General features: G+C 32.6%; 1 protein-coding gene across 2 annotated transcripts in view; it reads left to right on the top strand.

The window, feature by feature from the left end:
• Positions 1–16,752, top strand: part of LOC119832877 (ammonium transporter Rh type B-A) — a 40,373-nt gene that overhangs the window by 10,952 nt on the left and 12,669 nt on the right. For both annotated transcript variants that reach the window (XM_038356681.1, XM_038356680.1), the window contains exons 3-6: positions 8,920–9,111; positions 11,365–11,507; positions 13,890–14,055; positions 16,084–16,196. In XM_038356681.1, the coding sequence (XP_038212609.1) occupies positions 8,920–9,111; positions 11,365–11,507; positions 13,890–14,055; positions 16,084–16,196 (614 nt within the window). The remainder of the gene's footprint in view (positions 1–8,919; positions 9,112–11,364; positions 11,508–13,889; positions 14,056–16,083; positions 16,197–16,752) is intronic.

Here is a 16,752-nt window from a genome sequence, read left to right as displayed (position 1 = left end):
TGTGGGGGTGTGGTACTTCCCCGGTGCGAGCTGGCCCAATTCGTGCCGAAGCGTGCTCGACTCCCACAATAAAAGTGCTTCGTTTAGTAAAGCCCGGGCACCGATTCTATTGAAATGCGATATTATGTTTAATTCATATTTAGTCGAAGCCTTATATATATCACAATTATCTTTAATTGAAAACGTGGATAATAAAATTATAATGCTTTAACCAAAATTGTAATGTATGCAAATTTTTATTTATCAGACGTTTTTTCTTTTCCATCATCGATGCGGAGTAAAATTGTCTGAATTTGTAGAAAATAGATAGCAAAAGGGTGCTAACAAAATGTAAACGAGAATTCACAATAGTTGCTGTTAAAAATTTCACAAAAATTATCATAAATTGATTTTCCGACTAATTTGAGTAGACGCCTATAAAATAATTGTGTAATAAGATATGAAAAGAGTTCTCAGTAACAAGAAAATATTTTCTAAAACTCCTTTTTTCTTATAAAATACGAACCTAATCCTCTTAATGTTTTTGAACAAAAAAATAGAACTCCCGAACATTTCCGTAAGTTTGTAAAAAAACTAGCCGATTTATTCTATTTTATTTTATAATCTTTTACGCGGATTAAGGTAAAGAACGTTATGTATAGGTCCACCGTTTAATTATATCACACATTATTAATTTTTGGTTGGCATCACTAATGTATTATATCGTTATCCATATAGAAGTCTTGCTTTTGCATCGTTTTATTCATATAATTCTTGGTTCGAAATTTATACAATACTATGAAACTTATTCTGTGTTTAACTCAAACCCAAGCCAAAAGTGATGCTTGAGGAGGATTCTCGTGGCATTGTATCAAAATTAACAAACTTTACTTATTTTTTAATGTGGTGGTGACATCAGATATCTAGATATAAATAAAAATTGCTATCTCTAATCTCAAACCCGAAATTATCATAAAATGCATATGTAGATTGATCCATATATCTTATTATTCCAAAACGCATTGCTAAACTGAAAGAACTGTTTGTCTACTATACAAAAAAAAAAATCCAAGAACTCAATAACGAAGCCAAAATCCTGAAGGTCTTAATTACAATTATCCGTACGTCCTCCGCGTACCATTAAATGAATATAATGTGATATTTCCTCAATCTCGCGACCTATTCACGGCGACATCGGATGAAAAGCAAATTTCCTATTTATTATATAATAATATTCCAGTTTGTTTAGTGCGAGGTCGTCGGGGAATCAATTTTGTCGTTCTCACGGACAATATGAGCGCGAGTATTGAGACCTGCTGGATGATTGGCTAAACCACGTTGTGGGTCTACGGTGATGGACTGAGCGGTTTCATATTTTTTAAATCAACGTCGGCAATGGAGCTGGTAGGTCATCTGATGGTAAGCGCTACCACCGCCCACGAACATTTGAAGAGGCGTAAGGTCGATTGCAGACCTTATGCCTCTACAAATGGATTGCCGAGTTTAACTTGGAAAGGGATTAAGAAAGAAGTGACGAGTGGAATAAGGGAAAGGACTGGGTAGGATAAGGAAAAGGATTTGGGCCTCCGGCTCCCCTACTCACCGAACGTAACAGCAGCATGCCAGTTTTTCACGCCGGCCTTCTGTGGGGGTGTGGTACTTCCCCGGTGCGAGCTAGCCTAATTTGTGCCGAAGCGTGCTCGACTCCCACAAACAATATATTTTACCTCAGAATATTTTCCTTACTTTATCACAATAATGTACGGTATTTCTGATATTTTTACACTGCCCTAGAACCGTGTTACTTATTGGTAAATGTCTATTGAACCTTTACTATTATTACAAACAGTGCAAATATTGGATATTGATATTTAATCATATAACCACAAAGTGCGGTCACACACAAGTCATTTAAAATACAGCTAATTTTCCTTCATTTCTATGACGTGGAAGTGGATCATGTTGCTACTCACAAAATTGGAACTGAAATGTGCCGAACTTTCCAAATTTATCTAATTCAAACAATTCGATCGTTTCTCCGAAATAAAGCTGTTTACTTTATACATAATTTATTGAAGTGTAATTGGTTTTCGGTTGTACTTAAATAAAATAAACAAATATTTAATTAGAACTCGCACAAATTCTCACAAACGTACGCAACAGATACCCTTTCAGCATTATATAATCAACTACGATCACACCAACATGTAGTATACTACAAGACTTAAGTCTTGTGTATTTTATTAATCCACTAGCTGCACCCGGCAAACGCTGTTCTGCCTCACTCTGATCATTTAGAGGTATGAAAAATAGATGTTAGCCGATTCTCAAACATACCCGATATGCACACAAAATTTCATAAGAATCGGTCAAGCCGTTTCGGAGGAGTATGGCAACGAAAACTGTGACACAAGAATTTTATATATTAGATTTAATTCTGAACAAAAGCCAAATATTAATATATATACGTAGATACGCAACTTGCTACATGTACCTATATGTATAATCAGTGGTATCAATAACATGACGATTTCACATCAATACATGTAGTATATAGTACCCGATTAATAATAACATACTAAAGCGGAGAACGAGTTATGAGTAGCATAAAACACCGTTTGCTATGTGGTTTTATTATTTATTTACGTATGCTATAAGATGACACACGTATTATGTCATAGGATCGTCAATCAATACATATGTAATTACAATATAATTTGACCAATGCTTTTAAATCAACTTTTCACGTCTCCATGTCTCGTTGTGTATACGTTACCCATATTTTCATTTTAAATCTACTTATATTGAAACTCGTCATTGTGTAATACACAAATGCGTTTCAACATTACTTCTTGACCTTATAACTTTAAAATTTATTACCATTATAATTGATCCAGAAATCCTACATATTGTAAATTACTATAACATATTCGAAAATAACACGAAAACTTCATCGCGAACTCATTAAACACACGAGAAATGGAAAATCGCTACACACAACAACATGGCTGCAATATTTCACACTACAAATAATGCAGGAGTTTAATTGAAATGCAGCAAGGCAAGGAACGGAGCACTTTTAGCGATGACAAGCTCTTTCGAAGGAAATTCAGGTCACAAATCAGAATCGTATTTCAATGACGCTAAGACTTCAACACGTAGGAAATAAGATGCGCATGTTGATTAGATGAAGATTATTCCGAGGGGATTATTTTAAAACTTTCGTTCCACTTTAGTCAACTATTGTCCCTGTATTTTTATAACTCTGCAGGTGAATGCAATGTTTATGTATGAAATGGAGCCACTGTAAGTGCGGACTGATAAATATTTTAAATTGTTTTCTGTGCTACGAGTAGGTGAAAACGTACGTTATATATCAAACAACCTTAAGCAAATATAAAGCAAGTTACCCCCTTTAACAAGAATACTTCTATGAATGTTAGTTATGTATCTATTAAAGATCAAACATCAATTGGGTACATCGTATATGCGTTGTTATAATAATTTACCAGCAACTATTGACGCACACACTAACACACATATCCTGTGTTTTATTTTTTACAATGAAATATATTAAAAAATATAACGTAAATTTAAACATCATAACCGAAATACAGACTCGCGTAATTAAGCATAGATTGTCGATATCATATTGTGTACATTATTATTATTATTATTTTTTTTTTATTCCTGATTATGCTTCCTTTTAAACATTTCAATCTGATGATGTAGATATATGTAATTAATAAAATAGATGTAAAATGATTATACGAATGCGTCGCCATCCAGCACTAAGCCAATCGAAGATATCCAATATCATTGGTATCCCATTAGATTGCCAATACAAGAAAACGTATTACTGTCCCTTACAATACACGTCAAACTTGTTAGCAGGGTTCTAATAAGCCAACATAATCGGTAACATAATACAAATTACCTCAAGACTCCCATTGTTACCGATACGCGCTACGGCTGGCTTTGTGAGAACAATTGTCCCTTATTACGGGTAGCTCATGATCCCGAATGGGGTAATTTCATCAGACGTTATTAAGGAATGATCGAAGAGCGGATGGGTTTGAGTCATGTGGAATGGAATTAATTGACGATGATTCTGTATTAGGGATCCCGGGGCTTATGTGTTTTGTACTTGACTGGACGGATACGTTAGTAATAATGATTGTCTTCGTATATTGTTATAAATGTATTCGCTGGAAGATCCTATGTGGTGTACATTTATCATCATGGAGCAAAAACATCGAGAGGAAATATTATAGATAAATAATATTGGAAACATATTGGTATTCGGTATATGACCGAAAATAAAAACTAATAAACTAAGATAAAAAAAATACAAACACATAACTGCCTTGAAAAGAACAGAAAGAAAACTAAATGTAGAAAACTATTTTCTATTTACTGAAATTTGATACTGTAATAATACAAAAAAAAACCTTGATTATTACCCGAGGTTAATTAATATCTTAAACACAAAATTTATTTCGTAACTCGATATAAATTTCAGTATAGACGACGGAGATTAAATTGTAAATGAATAAAAACAATTTCACCAAAACTTGAGTACCTACAACAACGTCCCTCCTCATTACATATTATTCATAGAAAATTTTGTACAAAAAATCCCACCTCTGCGATAATCTCCCACAATATAAAGAGATATTAATATTGCGGCCTCAATTTCATTTTAATAGAGTTCCTAACGATTCCGTTTATAAAGCATTCACGATTCTTCCTTTGGTCCAATAAAATCGAGATCGTTTATTAATCTCGAATCCCAATCGCTGCTATTGCTATGATTATGTACTTAATATTCAGATATGGAAAGAATACTAATGGGGTTCCATGATAAGAGGATGGTTAGTGGGAGTGCGGCTCGGGTTCTTAATGTGCAGTTTATTCTTTATCTTACTAATGCTTAATATTTATGGACACATCTTTGTTCATTATGAACCCATTTCTTTGTTTATATGGAAAGTAACTTTCCCTTGTTCAAATATAAACATGCTACTTATTCAATTTTTAAGTGTGACACAAAAATTAAAGACAGTTAATTTATAGTCCAATTGCTTTGACCAAATTCTTTCTATCATTTAGATCAACAACATTGAATGCGGTAACAATAAAATAAGAGAAATATTTTTAAAGAATCACATTTACAGATTTTACAACTGAGAGATTCATTTGTGTGATATATCACGTATTGCATAAACTTACCCGTTTCAACTCTCATAAAATATTCCTTCAGTTTGTCCCCATATGGGCATATATGAGTTCTGAGTACGGAGCCTATACAGTCGTAACAAGTCAACTACTTGACTTCATTTAATATTATTAACGACAAACCAACGTGATCAGTACGTAATTGTGTCGAAAGTTTCACGTCCCATAGTTAATTTAACATGTTCCTGATTTGCCTATTAATCGTACGTACGCTGAGTTTGCAAACTTTGAAACTAAATCCCATAATGTAGTCAGATTGTGTTTGGAGTTAATATGTTTGTAACGGTATTTGTGGAACACTTCACTGTTTGTCGGCTGATTAAAATTTGAAAGTACTATGCGAAATTTTAAATTTTTATATGTCGCCGGAGTGACATCGTGAATATCGACCGTTGATCGTCATTGTTTATAGCGATGGAATTTCATTAAAGTTAATTACTCTCATATTATTGATTTCTGATGATTTTTCAACGTAATCCTTTGTTCGTATGTTAAATTAATTAAATTAGCGACTGTTTTGATTGTTGCCATCATGATGTTAAATCATAACTTTGTTGAAATAAGTAAATTCATTATAATTTTTCGAATGCGGATCCATTTTAGTATATTTAGTCTTAAATTAGAATTATAATTATTCTGAAAAGATTTGACGCTTTTTGGGTTTTTTATTTTAAAACCAGTGGCGCAATCTATTGACAGCTTGCCATGCCATCTACATTTGGCGAGGATTGGCGCCATTTTGTGTAAAACGTTAGTGTTGAGTTAAAATATTAGAACCACTTTTTAGCGGCTGGAAGCAAGCACCCTGTAAGTAGATCTATTCTAAAATTAAAACTAGGTTAAGGTTAATTAATTTCTCAATTCATCCCAAATTTAGCTGTAATTTCTGTAAATAAGATACTGAACGGGTTGATTGTGAAACTGTGATTTAAACTATTCTTACCTTAGATTCAATAAAATGTGATCTAACATGTTTGAGTTTTAAATAATTTCTCTTTAAGTAAAAGTAGAATTGTGACATCATTAATAATGGCAAATGATCGAGTGAAAATGACAGCAAATTATAATTTATTGTAGCGAGGGTAGACATAACGTTTTGTACTTCATCTAGTTCTTTGATCGTTAGATTATTACCTAAATATAGACAAATTTCGATGTTATTTTGGACGTAGATACGTTGACTACTAGGTAGTCAACGGATGTGCGTATTTAAAAATCTTGGTATGTCATATTTTTCCGATATATCTTATATGTGTAAACGAGCAATTATAATTGGAATATAATATATATAATTGGAATCTCGGAATCGGCTCCAACGATTTTCATGAAATTTAGTATATAGGGGATTTCCGGGGCGATAAATCGATCTAGCTAGGAATCTTTTTTAGAAAATGTCATATTCGTGTTTTATCGATATAAACTTACTTTTTTAACAAATAGGAGGCGTTTGAGTAGTCCCAATTTATTATGACTCTTCCTGACATCTATTGGCGAATAATAATACTATTTTTTGGCGAATAATTAAAGTTAAAACAAAAAAAAACAAAAAAATACCGAGCAAAGCTCGGTCATCCAGGTACTAGTACTTTATACGCTTTATATATTACTTTATACGGTTTTTACTGAGAAATGTAACGAAATCAACAAAGAAAAAGTGATCTAGATAATTTTCCTGGAAAGATTTGTCATAATATTAGAAAAGCAGGATTGGTTTCTTTTGTCCTATTTTAAATTGGCTTTTATCTCCTCGGGGCTGTATTATCATCGCTTTTAGCACATTTTAAGCTTAATTCGAATTATGTGTTACTTGAAAATCACGTAGAATAAGTTTAATCAACTATGCCACTAATTTTATATACTTTCTTCTTTAATCATAATATAAATGTTCCCACATTTTCATAGTAATTATTATTTTCAACTTGAACATTAAATACATGAAACGTTAACAGCCAACGTAAATAATTTTATATATTCCTTCGAGTATCTATTCTAACGTTCACATTAATTTCCATTTTGTTCTTGTTTGAAGATAAATTTTCGAACGCTGAGCATAATTTTAACAGCACAGTGTAGTCACTTAATCATTGTGTCATGGCAGAAATTAGAATGATTTTCACATGTAACACACCTCGGTGTAATAAAGAGGAACGTCCGTGGCCGTTTCCACGTAAAATATTTTTCCTATCATGCCCCGGGGGCACATTAACGAGCATTGTATGATTTCGTTTGCCATTTTTCATCGAAGATTTTCGGGAATCCACAGCTGAGAGATGTGTGTTTGAATTGGACGGGTTTTTCATGGAATCATTTTAGTTTTGACATGGTAAAGCTTTGCAAAACTATGACGTTATTAAAACGTATGAAGTGGTTCCTGGGATAGAGAAATTACAAAAATATCCTAAAGGTCGATGGGAACAAAATTTTTAGATAAATATAAAATTTTCAATATCTCAAGACAGAATAGATTAATTATGATAGATAACTTTTTCAAAAAAATGTCTTACTATAACAATGTTAAACAGCATGTCTTATGTAAACAACCTTCTATCATTTTTCCACGGAACACGATTTTGCCGTGACACAATACACTCTTGGCCACATTTTTGCCGTGGGACATGATCAAGAGGATTAAAGGATTGTTTGGGCATATTTCGTTCGAGAGTATCGAACTTCCCTTTTAAATAACCGGCAATTCGTATGGTTTCACGCTTAGTAATTGGTTTTGCTGTTATAGGAAGTTTTTACACATTCATACCGTAGGTATTGTGACTGGATTGGATGTAAGCCGTGTTAAAATTGGTAGCCGGTTTATGATTCAGCAAGAATTAGGTCAGGATTGAAAATTGAACACTGCATAAGGTAACAAAGGCCCATCGGCTAGAGAACTGTTCTTTATTACAAGAAAGCTTACCTAAAATGTTATAGAAGTAACGTTATTATTTATTTATACGATGGTTTTGGTTATTATGATTGGAGCAGTTATATATATCACAAAAACATGATATATATTCTACTCTGCCAGTAAATTTTCCAGGATATTCGAATTAATTGAAATCCAATATACAACATAAAATATATTCTAACCGTTGGATATTTTTTGGACTTCGTTGTTGTGATGATATAGTTAAAATCAATTGAAAAAGCACTTTCGCAGAATGAATGTATGATTTTTTAGTTCCGTTAATGGTTAACATTAAAATAAAAACGAGTCACTTCTATTCGTATTTGTAGTATTCGAAATCAACGAAACGGAAAAAAACGTTATTCGAACACTGCACTTGTTCACTATAAATGCGTCGCTTTAATGTTAAGCATGAAATGCAGCCACACTAGAGCTTATCAAGACAACATTTTTAATGTAATTTGGAATTTGTCCAGAAGCAGCCAACGCGGTCTATGGCCTTCCATTTCACAATTAGCGACAATTGTATTGTTATTAAGTGTATGTTATGATATTCTTAACTCTGTGTGTAAATTAATATAAGCCATTCAATTGCACACAAATCCTCTAGAAAACAATTATTGTTTTAATTGTAATTACATTTAAATTGTTAGATCTGACATTACAGTTTTAATAACTTTCTCAATTCATGTACAATTTAAAAAACATGAGCTCGCATTCAATTAAATTGCGACACGATAATATGACAACGATGTCTAGCAAATATGTAAAAAATAATACAAACCCATAAATTTTTCCAGGTTTCGAAGACACACACGTGATGATATTCATTGGTTTTGGCTACCTGATGACATTTCTGAAGAAGTATTGCTACAGTGCACTGGGTTTTAACTGGTTCCTAGCAGCTCTCGTCATACAATGGGCTCTACTGTGTCAAAACTTCTATCATATGAAGGACAACACTATTTATGTTACCAAGAAGTCGCTATTAGGTGAGTACTCTTATATAAATGTCCTGTGTATTGAAAAATAAAACATTACTTTGTTTAATGTATTCTAAGCTAATAACGTCATGTTATGTCATGTTGGTCTGAGATATTGTTTGTTTGTTTGAAACAAATAAGCACCAATTCATTTTAATCGACTTTGATACTGCTATCGCCATCATCAGTATTTTAAAGAAATTTTATTTGAAATAAATGAAAATTAAATGAAAAATACTTTATTGTACACCATAAAAACTACAATTATAAGTGACAATAGGTAACTTAAAATGTACAGAGGGCAGTCTTATCGCTATAAGCGATCTCTCCCAGACAACCAAATAATTTCCAAGTTGAAAAGGCAATATTTGACATTTGTTTTTAAATTTTAAGTTTGTTTGTACGTCGGGTGGAAATTGTGTAATAAGTACCTATATCAAACCTAACTCAATTCAAACTCACAAACACTTATTCATTCAAATAGACTTGCTTCAGAAGTGCTAAAACGATGAATATTCATAAAAAATATCCTTAACTTCTGAACGAATCGTCACTGTAATTGTTAGTAGCTATGTTTATTAACATTGACCGCGGTTACCTGAAACAATACAAATTAATATTCATTCCTATACAACCATTTAATAACAGTGGAATGAATCACATTGTGGCGTATAAACAAACGTATTTTGAATAATGATTATGAGAGGAAAGCCGCCGCGCCGCGAAACGAGGTTAACCGTGTGTTCCACTCTTTTTTAGACTTTGGCAATAATTGTTTGAGTTCAATGTGGCCAGCTGTAAATGTTTTTATTGTAAATACGCTTGATTGTTGAGTATTCAATATATATTATGTCAATCGTAGGTAATATAGCGTTAAATCATAACAAACCTTAATAACAAAAAAAATTGTAAATGCTCAAAAAAAGCTGCCTTTATACATTATTTAAAGTCAACTCAATAATAATTTCGGATTAATATTATACATTTTATTCATACCGCTAGAACTGCACATCATTCCGTAACGATGTTTACTCTATCCGTCCTTATATCGCGAAATATAAACAAAAATATACATCAAGCCTGATTTAAAAGTCACGAACGTCATTGAGACGAGTGTAGCAATACTCCGTGCAAACATTGTTATTTTTAACCCGACTTTATTCCAATAACATAAATTTTTATCGAAGCTTTATCAAAAATAAAAAGACGCACTTTTTAAATTGGATGAGAATCCTCGCTGATACTTTCATTTAAAAACATCCTTTATCCATTAATAAAATAAAACCTCGAATCATGTTTTCAACTTCGGTGTTTAATTAAATTTTGTATGGCTGTAAAATATTTTTAATTAATACTCTGTCATTTGGGTGGAGTGTCAAAAAACATTAACGTGGATATGGTTAACTCTTCTTTTCTGTTGTGGACGTGATCAGTGGTTTCGCATATTTTCAACATTTGTACGTCATAACATTGTACTTTTTAAATTCAGAATATTTGGTCGTTTTTATGTAGGTAACCTTAAATTTTATACTATTAGAATAGATTATTTTTTACACATTTTTTACTAATTCTCCTTATCTATTATTCCCTGGACTAATAGGACTATGAATGCATAAGAAAATTTAAAAAATCGGTTTCATTCGTTCGTCTCAGTTACCTAACGTTAGTAAAAGCAATTGTTTTTTGTATAACATGCAAATTATTTTTAAAGCCTACTAAAATCTAGGGAAGTTGGCATATTCTGATTTATATATACTCTTCAGAACATCATGCGATATACACAACCCTAAAAAATATAAAACATTTTATATGTGTATAACAGATGGCTGAGGTCATAACGGAGTCTTGTCTTGTGGAGTTTATATTCCTCCCCCACATAGGTGATTAAATATGGCACTCATATACACGTTTATAACAAATTAAATTCTCAGTTTACTTTGTACCTAAAATGTTCCCCTGTTTTGAATTGGGTGTTTTATTCTCTCCTCCTCTCTTTCATCTTTGTCTGGAAGAAATCGGTACTTGAGAGATAAAACTCTCTATTTGTGTTACTTTCATCATAGGTAGTTTATTTCATTTCTGTACAGTATGATGCCACTTAATGAAACGCGTGTCCGCTCTTTAGACTGATAATTGTTTAAGTGGTTGCCATGGGAAGTTTTATAGATTTGTAACGAAATAATTGGTGCACAATAAAGATGTTTGATTTGATTAATAATACTTGACGAATGGAACACGATTCAATCGATACATTTGCAACAGAGGCGGACATAATGTCTGCGACGGTGCTGATAACTTTCGGGGCAGTGTTGGGCGCGGCGAGCGGGCTACAGCTGCTGTTGATTGCAATCATAGAGACGGTTGTCGGTTGCTTCAACTTCTGGCTCGTCGAGAGCGTGTTTAAGGTGAGATGGATTATATTCTATTATTATAATGAGAATACTTTTATGCTTTGCATGTTTGTAACGTTTTCAAGCAAAAACTGCTGGACCGATTTCAAAAATTTTTGAAACAAGTTGCAACTTCATTGCGTGACATAGGCTATATATGGCGCGGGCGAAGCCGGGGCCAAGAGTTAGTGTACAATATATATTAATTTGCCAGTAATGTTTGAATAGCGTTTCTGTGTTTTCTGTTCAAAGATAGATTTATATTATGCTTTCAGTCACGTTGGAAATATACTTTTGTATCTGTGTACTTTATAGCTTGAAAATTTAAATAGCTATTCATAATAACATAGATAGCAATACGCAAAATAAAAACACACTGTCATTCAGTATTAAAACCATTATTTAACACGTGAATACAAATACATGCTTTTTTTAATTCACAACACAGACTTCAATGCTGTAAATTTTTAATCGGATCAAAAATATAGTTGGAAAATCTCGCAAAAATCATCTGGGAACAGCAGCACGTTTTAACGAGGCTGTATCTGTATCTTGCGACGTGTCCCCTTTTTCGATATGCCCCTGTGTGCACAAGGGATATTCCTTTCATCTGTATTTTCGTGGAACAAGGAATGGAGTTCGAGCAATGTTTGCATTTAAGCTGAAATATACACCAAAAATGCCATGAAAATACGGCATTCCATTCGACGGTATTCTACCTCTGACGGTATATACTTCTCTATTGTAGAATTTTATGAACGTGTCCTGTAACTGGAAGATACCCAAAGTATACACTAGCGTTCAAATATTACGATGGTTCCGAACCAAAATGTTTTTTCAAGTGTCGTGCAATAACTGGATGTCGTTGGAAATAGGTTGATCGTTTTGTATTAGTTTCAATTTCAAAGCCGAAGCTGTTTGTCCAGTTTACAATATTTTTAGGAATTTGTCAAACTATCACCCAAATGCGCATTATTGAAATATTGATAAATAATAATCTATTAAAATTTTGAAGTAAAGTGTATTCTATGAATGTAATAGATAAAAAATAAAACATTGACAATCTATTTTATCTAAGGAACAGTTAATGTTCTGGTTTATAACGTTTTATGTCATGTAATTTACAAAAGCAAGATAATTTAAATTAAATTGTACGAAAATTGTACTTTGGGTTATATCTAGACTTACTTTATAGTAAGCAAATGTATTTAAAGTTTCAACGTACCTGCGTCCATTCACGCCATTATCTAATTAGAATTTTCAACAAGGATCTCGGATGAATGCATCTCAAATGTAGACTTTAATGGAAGTGAAACGCATAGAAGGAAGATACGATTTTCCTTCCTGGAGTTTGGGGTGGATGAATTTTACTTTTGATACGTTGAAAGCATTATTATACCTTGAGCTTATCTATATAAATAATACTAGCTGCACCCGGCAAACGCTGTTCTGCCTTACTCTTATCATTTAGGGCTATGAAAAATAGATGTTGGCCGATTCTCATAAATACCGGATAAGCACAAACAATTTCATCAAAATTGGTCAAGCCGTTTCAGAGGAGTATGGCAACTGAAACTGTGACACGAGAATTTAATATATTAGATATCAGAAGAATAATAAGTTAATTTTATAATATATTACACACTATTCATAGCAGGTAATGCTTGAAAGTTTGTTTACTATAAAGTAATAATTTATTTTAATCAAATTTTATATTAATTATCTAACCCAAACCTCGAAAAAGACTCGATAAAAGTCTGCAATATAATTTTTAATTCAAAGTGGCATAAAAATATCGATGAATTTGTATATTATTTATGAGCTTCCAATTTTTCACTGGAATACCTTCACTTTTTGCATACATCCTAAACAAAATCATTTTTGCTTTTATTTTGCATACATTTCGTTTGCCTTTGTGTTTTCACACGTTTCTACCTTTTTATTTATATTTAAAGGTCAAATCAAATTTCCATTAATATTACTATTGGAAACAAATGCATTTCATTAAATTAACCATTTATTTTATTGTTTCATTTTTCAGTGTAAGTGATTAATTAGCTTTGTTGTAGGACTAACAAGTCCTATTAGATCGCACTTTTTGATTCGCATCTTGAATCTCGGTTTTACGCTCACACGTTAACCACTGCAGTAATGAAACAGTTTAAATGTATTTAAAAGATTGGCAGATACATCATAACAGTGCTTTTGTACGGTATAAAAAAAATCTTTTAACTACGTCAAACTTTCTCAAAATATTCCATTACAGCTCGAGCCAATTTAGCTCAAGACTTGAACGAAAATCGCTCACCTATTCACAGGTTTTTGTGTCGCATTAAAAACAAAAGCGCGTACACAAGAGCTTGGTACGTGTCCTAGAAATATGTTATTTCCCACCAGGCGGCTGATGTGGGCGGGTCGATAGCGATCCATGCGTTCGGGGCCTACTTCGGTCTCGGCGTGAGCCTGGCTTTGAAGCCGCGCAAAACGAAAAACGAAGCGAATGCCGCTCCGGCCGTCGATCTCAATGGGCCCAGCTACAGCTCGGATGTAACGGCCATGATAGGTATGTGCTTATGTGCTGTTTCGATTGTTTGATCTCAGAATCATTTGGGTTCACATCGTATGGTTTAAATACTTAAATATTAGTAGCTAATAGTAGATACATGTATAATTACATTTCAAATGTTTCTTCCTTCCTTCAAAAATAGTTCGAAATTCCTTAGCAAATAAAATGATACATATATATTTATTATCTCTTACTTTTAAATAGCAATAACTACAAAACTATTTGGTTATAGAAAATTGTAACATCTTATGAAATGTAACTACTTACTCATAGGACATGCGATCATCCTTCCATAAGGGAAATCATAGTGATCCTATCAGACTCCATTTCATGTATTTTAACTGAAACGCAATATTTTAGGCAGTTGTTTGAGAAGATATCAGCGTCGCGTATCGTCGTGGGAAAAAAATACATAATACCGTACCCCTATTACAGAAAATGTATCAGGAAGCTGTGAATAAAATATTATTTTTATCTATACTCGTGGGCTTTTGGGCACCGCCAGAATATATTATTATAGAAAAGTTATGACCAATAGAAACGAAGTTTTATGCCGCTGTCAGCAAAAACAAATTTAGATGGAATCTCTCGCTAGGCTAGGTGATGATTTTTCTGTTTTACGTGGCGTTTGTAACTTTAGGGTTTTATCATGCTCTTATAATTTTTTTTAGGTTATGTAATGAGTAAGGAACGCCCTGTAAACGCCATTTTATATAAAAGGCAAGCTAATCTCGACGACACGGCGGTTTCGTAATGGAAGTGTCAAACGTCAATGTATTGCCTCGGTTTTTAATAAGTTTTATTTTCTGTTTTCTGATACTTTTAATAAGATTAAAGGATGAGCTACATTTTTGTTATTGAAAGATTCAATAATATTTCATGATTTTATTCAATAAGTAACGGTCCGCCCCAGCTTCACCTGTGGTACCTTTTTTACTCTCTATAAGAACCTTCGCTTTGCCTTAGTAAAAATGCTTAAAATAAAATTGCTCAACTGGTTGAGCCATTCTGGAGTTTTACGCTTAGGCATTGTTACATTTGGCGATTCAATTTCAATAGACAGATAGTCCTTTTGCACTACTAATACAATAGTTTTATATTTTTTTAGGGTCAGTTAGGAATAATTTTAATGTACCAGTAAACAACCCGAGAAAAGAAAAATTACAATCTAATAATTTATGGTAAAAAAAATATGGAAGAAATGTAACGGGCTATAGATATTTTCTAACACGAATTTCGTACGAGTAATAATAATACTGATGGTCAAATGTGCTTTTCCTATATTGAGATAGCGCAATGAATATTTTATACACCCCGTTTATAGATCTTTCTAGTCATACACTGCTAATAACTTTTATAAAACTACTAGCTGCGCCCCGCGGTTTCACCCGCGTAAGTCCGTATCCCGTAGGAATATCGGGATAAAAAATAGATGTTGGCCGATTCTCAGACCTACCCAATATGCTTACCAAATTTCAGAGGAATCGGTCAAGCCGTTTCGGAGGAGTATGGCAACGAAAACTGTGACACGAGAATTTTATATATTAGATTTTAGTACGATCTTAAATTTCATAGAGAATGGTATATCATACTTCTTAATGGAAATGTTATATAAGAAATATATTTAAAATATTTAGATAATATTTGCAATATTGGGCTATTGGGCTGTGAAAAATAATATACATAATATATATAGATCACGTTTAGTAGTTTTAATTAATTAAATACATGCATACAGTCTATCCACTTCTTTACTAACTATGTTAAAATATATGTTTGAATTGCTGTAATTATTGAATATTATTTGAAAGCAACACTTAGGCAAGATAAAGTTTGTAAATCATTATAGGCATAGCCCTTAGGTCAAATATTTAGATATTTAATTCGCTTTCTTTTTTATACACTATACTCTATGTTATTATATTAATTACATTACCTTAAACCTTTTAGTCAACAAGTCTTCTCTCCCATGTCAAAGCAATGATAGTGAAAGCAACAGAAATATAATTTACGTAATGATTCCAGGTTCAATATTCCTCTGGATTTACTGGCCGTCGTTCAACTCTGCCCTCACCAGCTCCAACGGTGAATACCAAAGGGCAGTAGTCAATTCGTACTTATCATTGGCAGCAGCTACTGTAAGTGTCATAGGCATATTTTAAAGTTTAATATAATTACTTCATCGATTATTGTTTTCTTTTTAAAAGTAAACCGACCGTGTAAGGTACCAATCAGAATTCTAAAATGCCATTAAATCACAGCAATTTCTCATATATAATAAATATCGCAATAGGTTGAAAATCCGCTGAGATATTAAGCAACAAAAGCAAAAAAGTCCAGTTGAATGTTAAATAATGCTTTTAGGTTCCTCTCGTGTGATATGTATTGTGTAAATTTATATGACCAGTTGTGTCTGTGCAATCAAAAATATATGAAAAAAAATAAGCGAATAAATAAAAAGATCCGAATGAGAATGACTTAGTAGATATCAGCGTGAGCGAAATTATAATTTAATTACGTTGTAATGATCTTGTCTGTTTTAATGAGCAAACTAACCCCGGGGTGAAATGGTAACACGTGGTTAAATATTGATTTTACGATTAAAATATAGAGTAGACATAATATTATAATATTATTTACGGCTTTTGGAACAGAACAAATCTTCGTTTATTGTATTTAAATAATGTATTTTGC

This window comes from Zerene cesonia, chromosome 16 (genome assembly GCF_012273895.1).
Source record: "Zerene cesonia ecotype Mississippi chromosome 16, Zerene_cesonia_1.1, whole genome shotgun sequence".
Classification (NCBI taxonomy): domain Eukaryota; kingdom Metazoa; phylum Arthropoda; class Insecta; order Lepidoptera; family Pieridae; genus Zerene; species Zerene cesonia.
The sequence above is the reverse complement of the archived record's forward strand: the minus strand, read 5'-3'. Positions and strand labels throughout refer to the sequence as shown.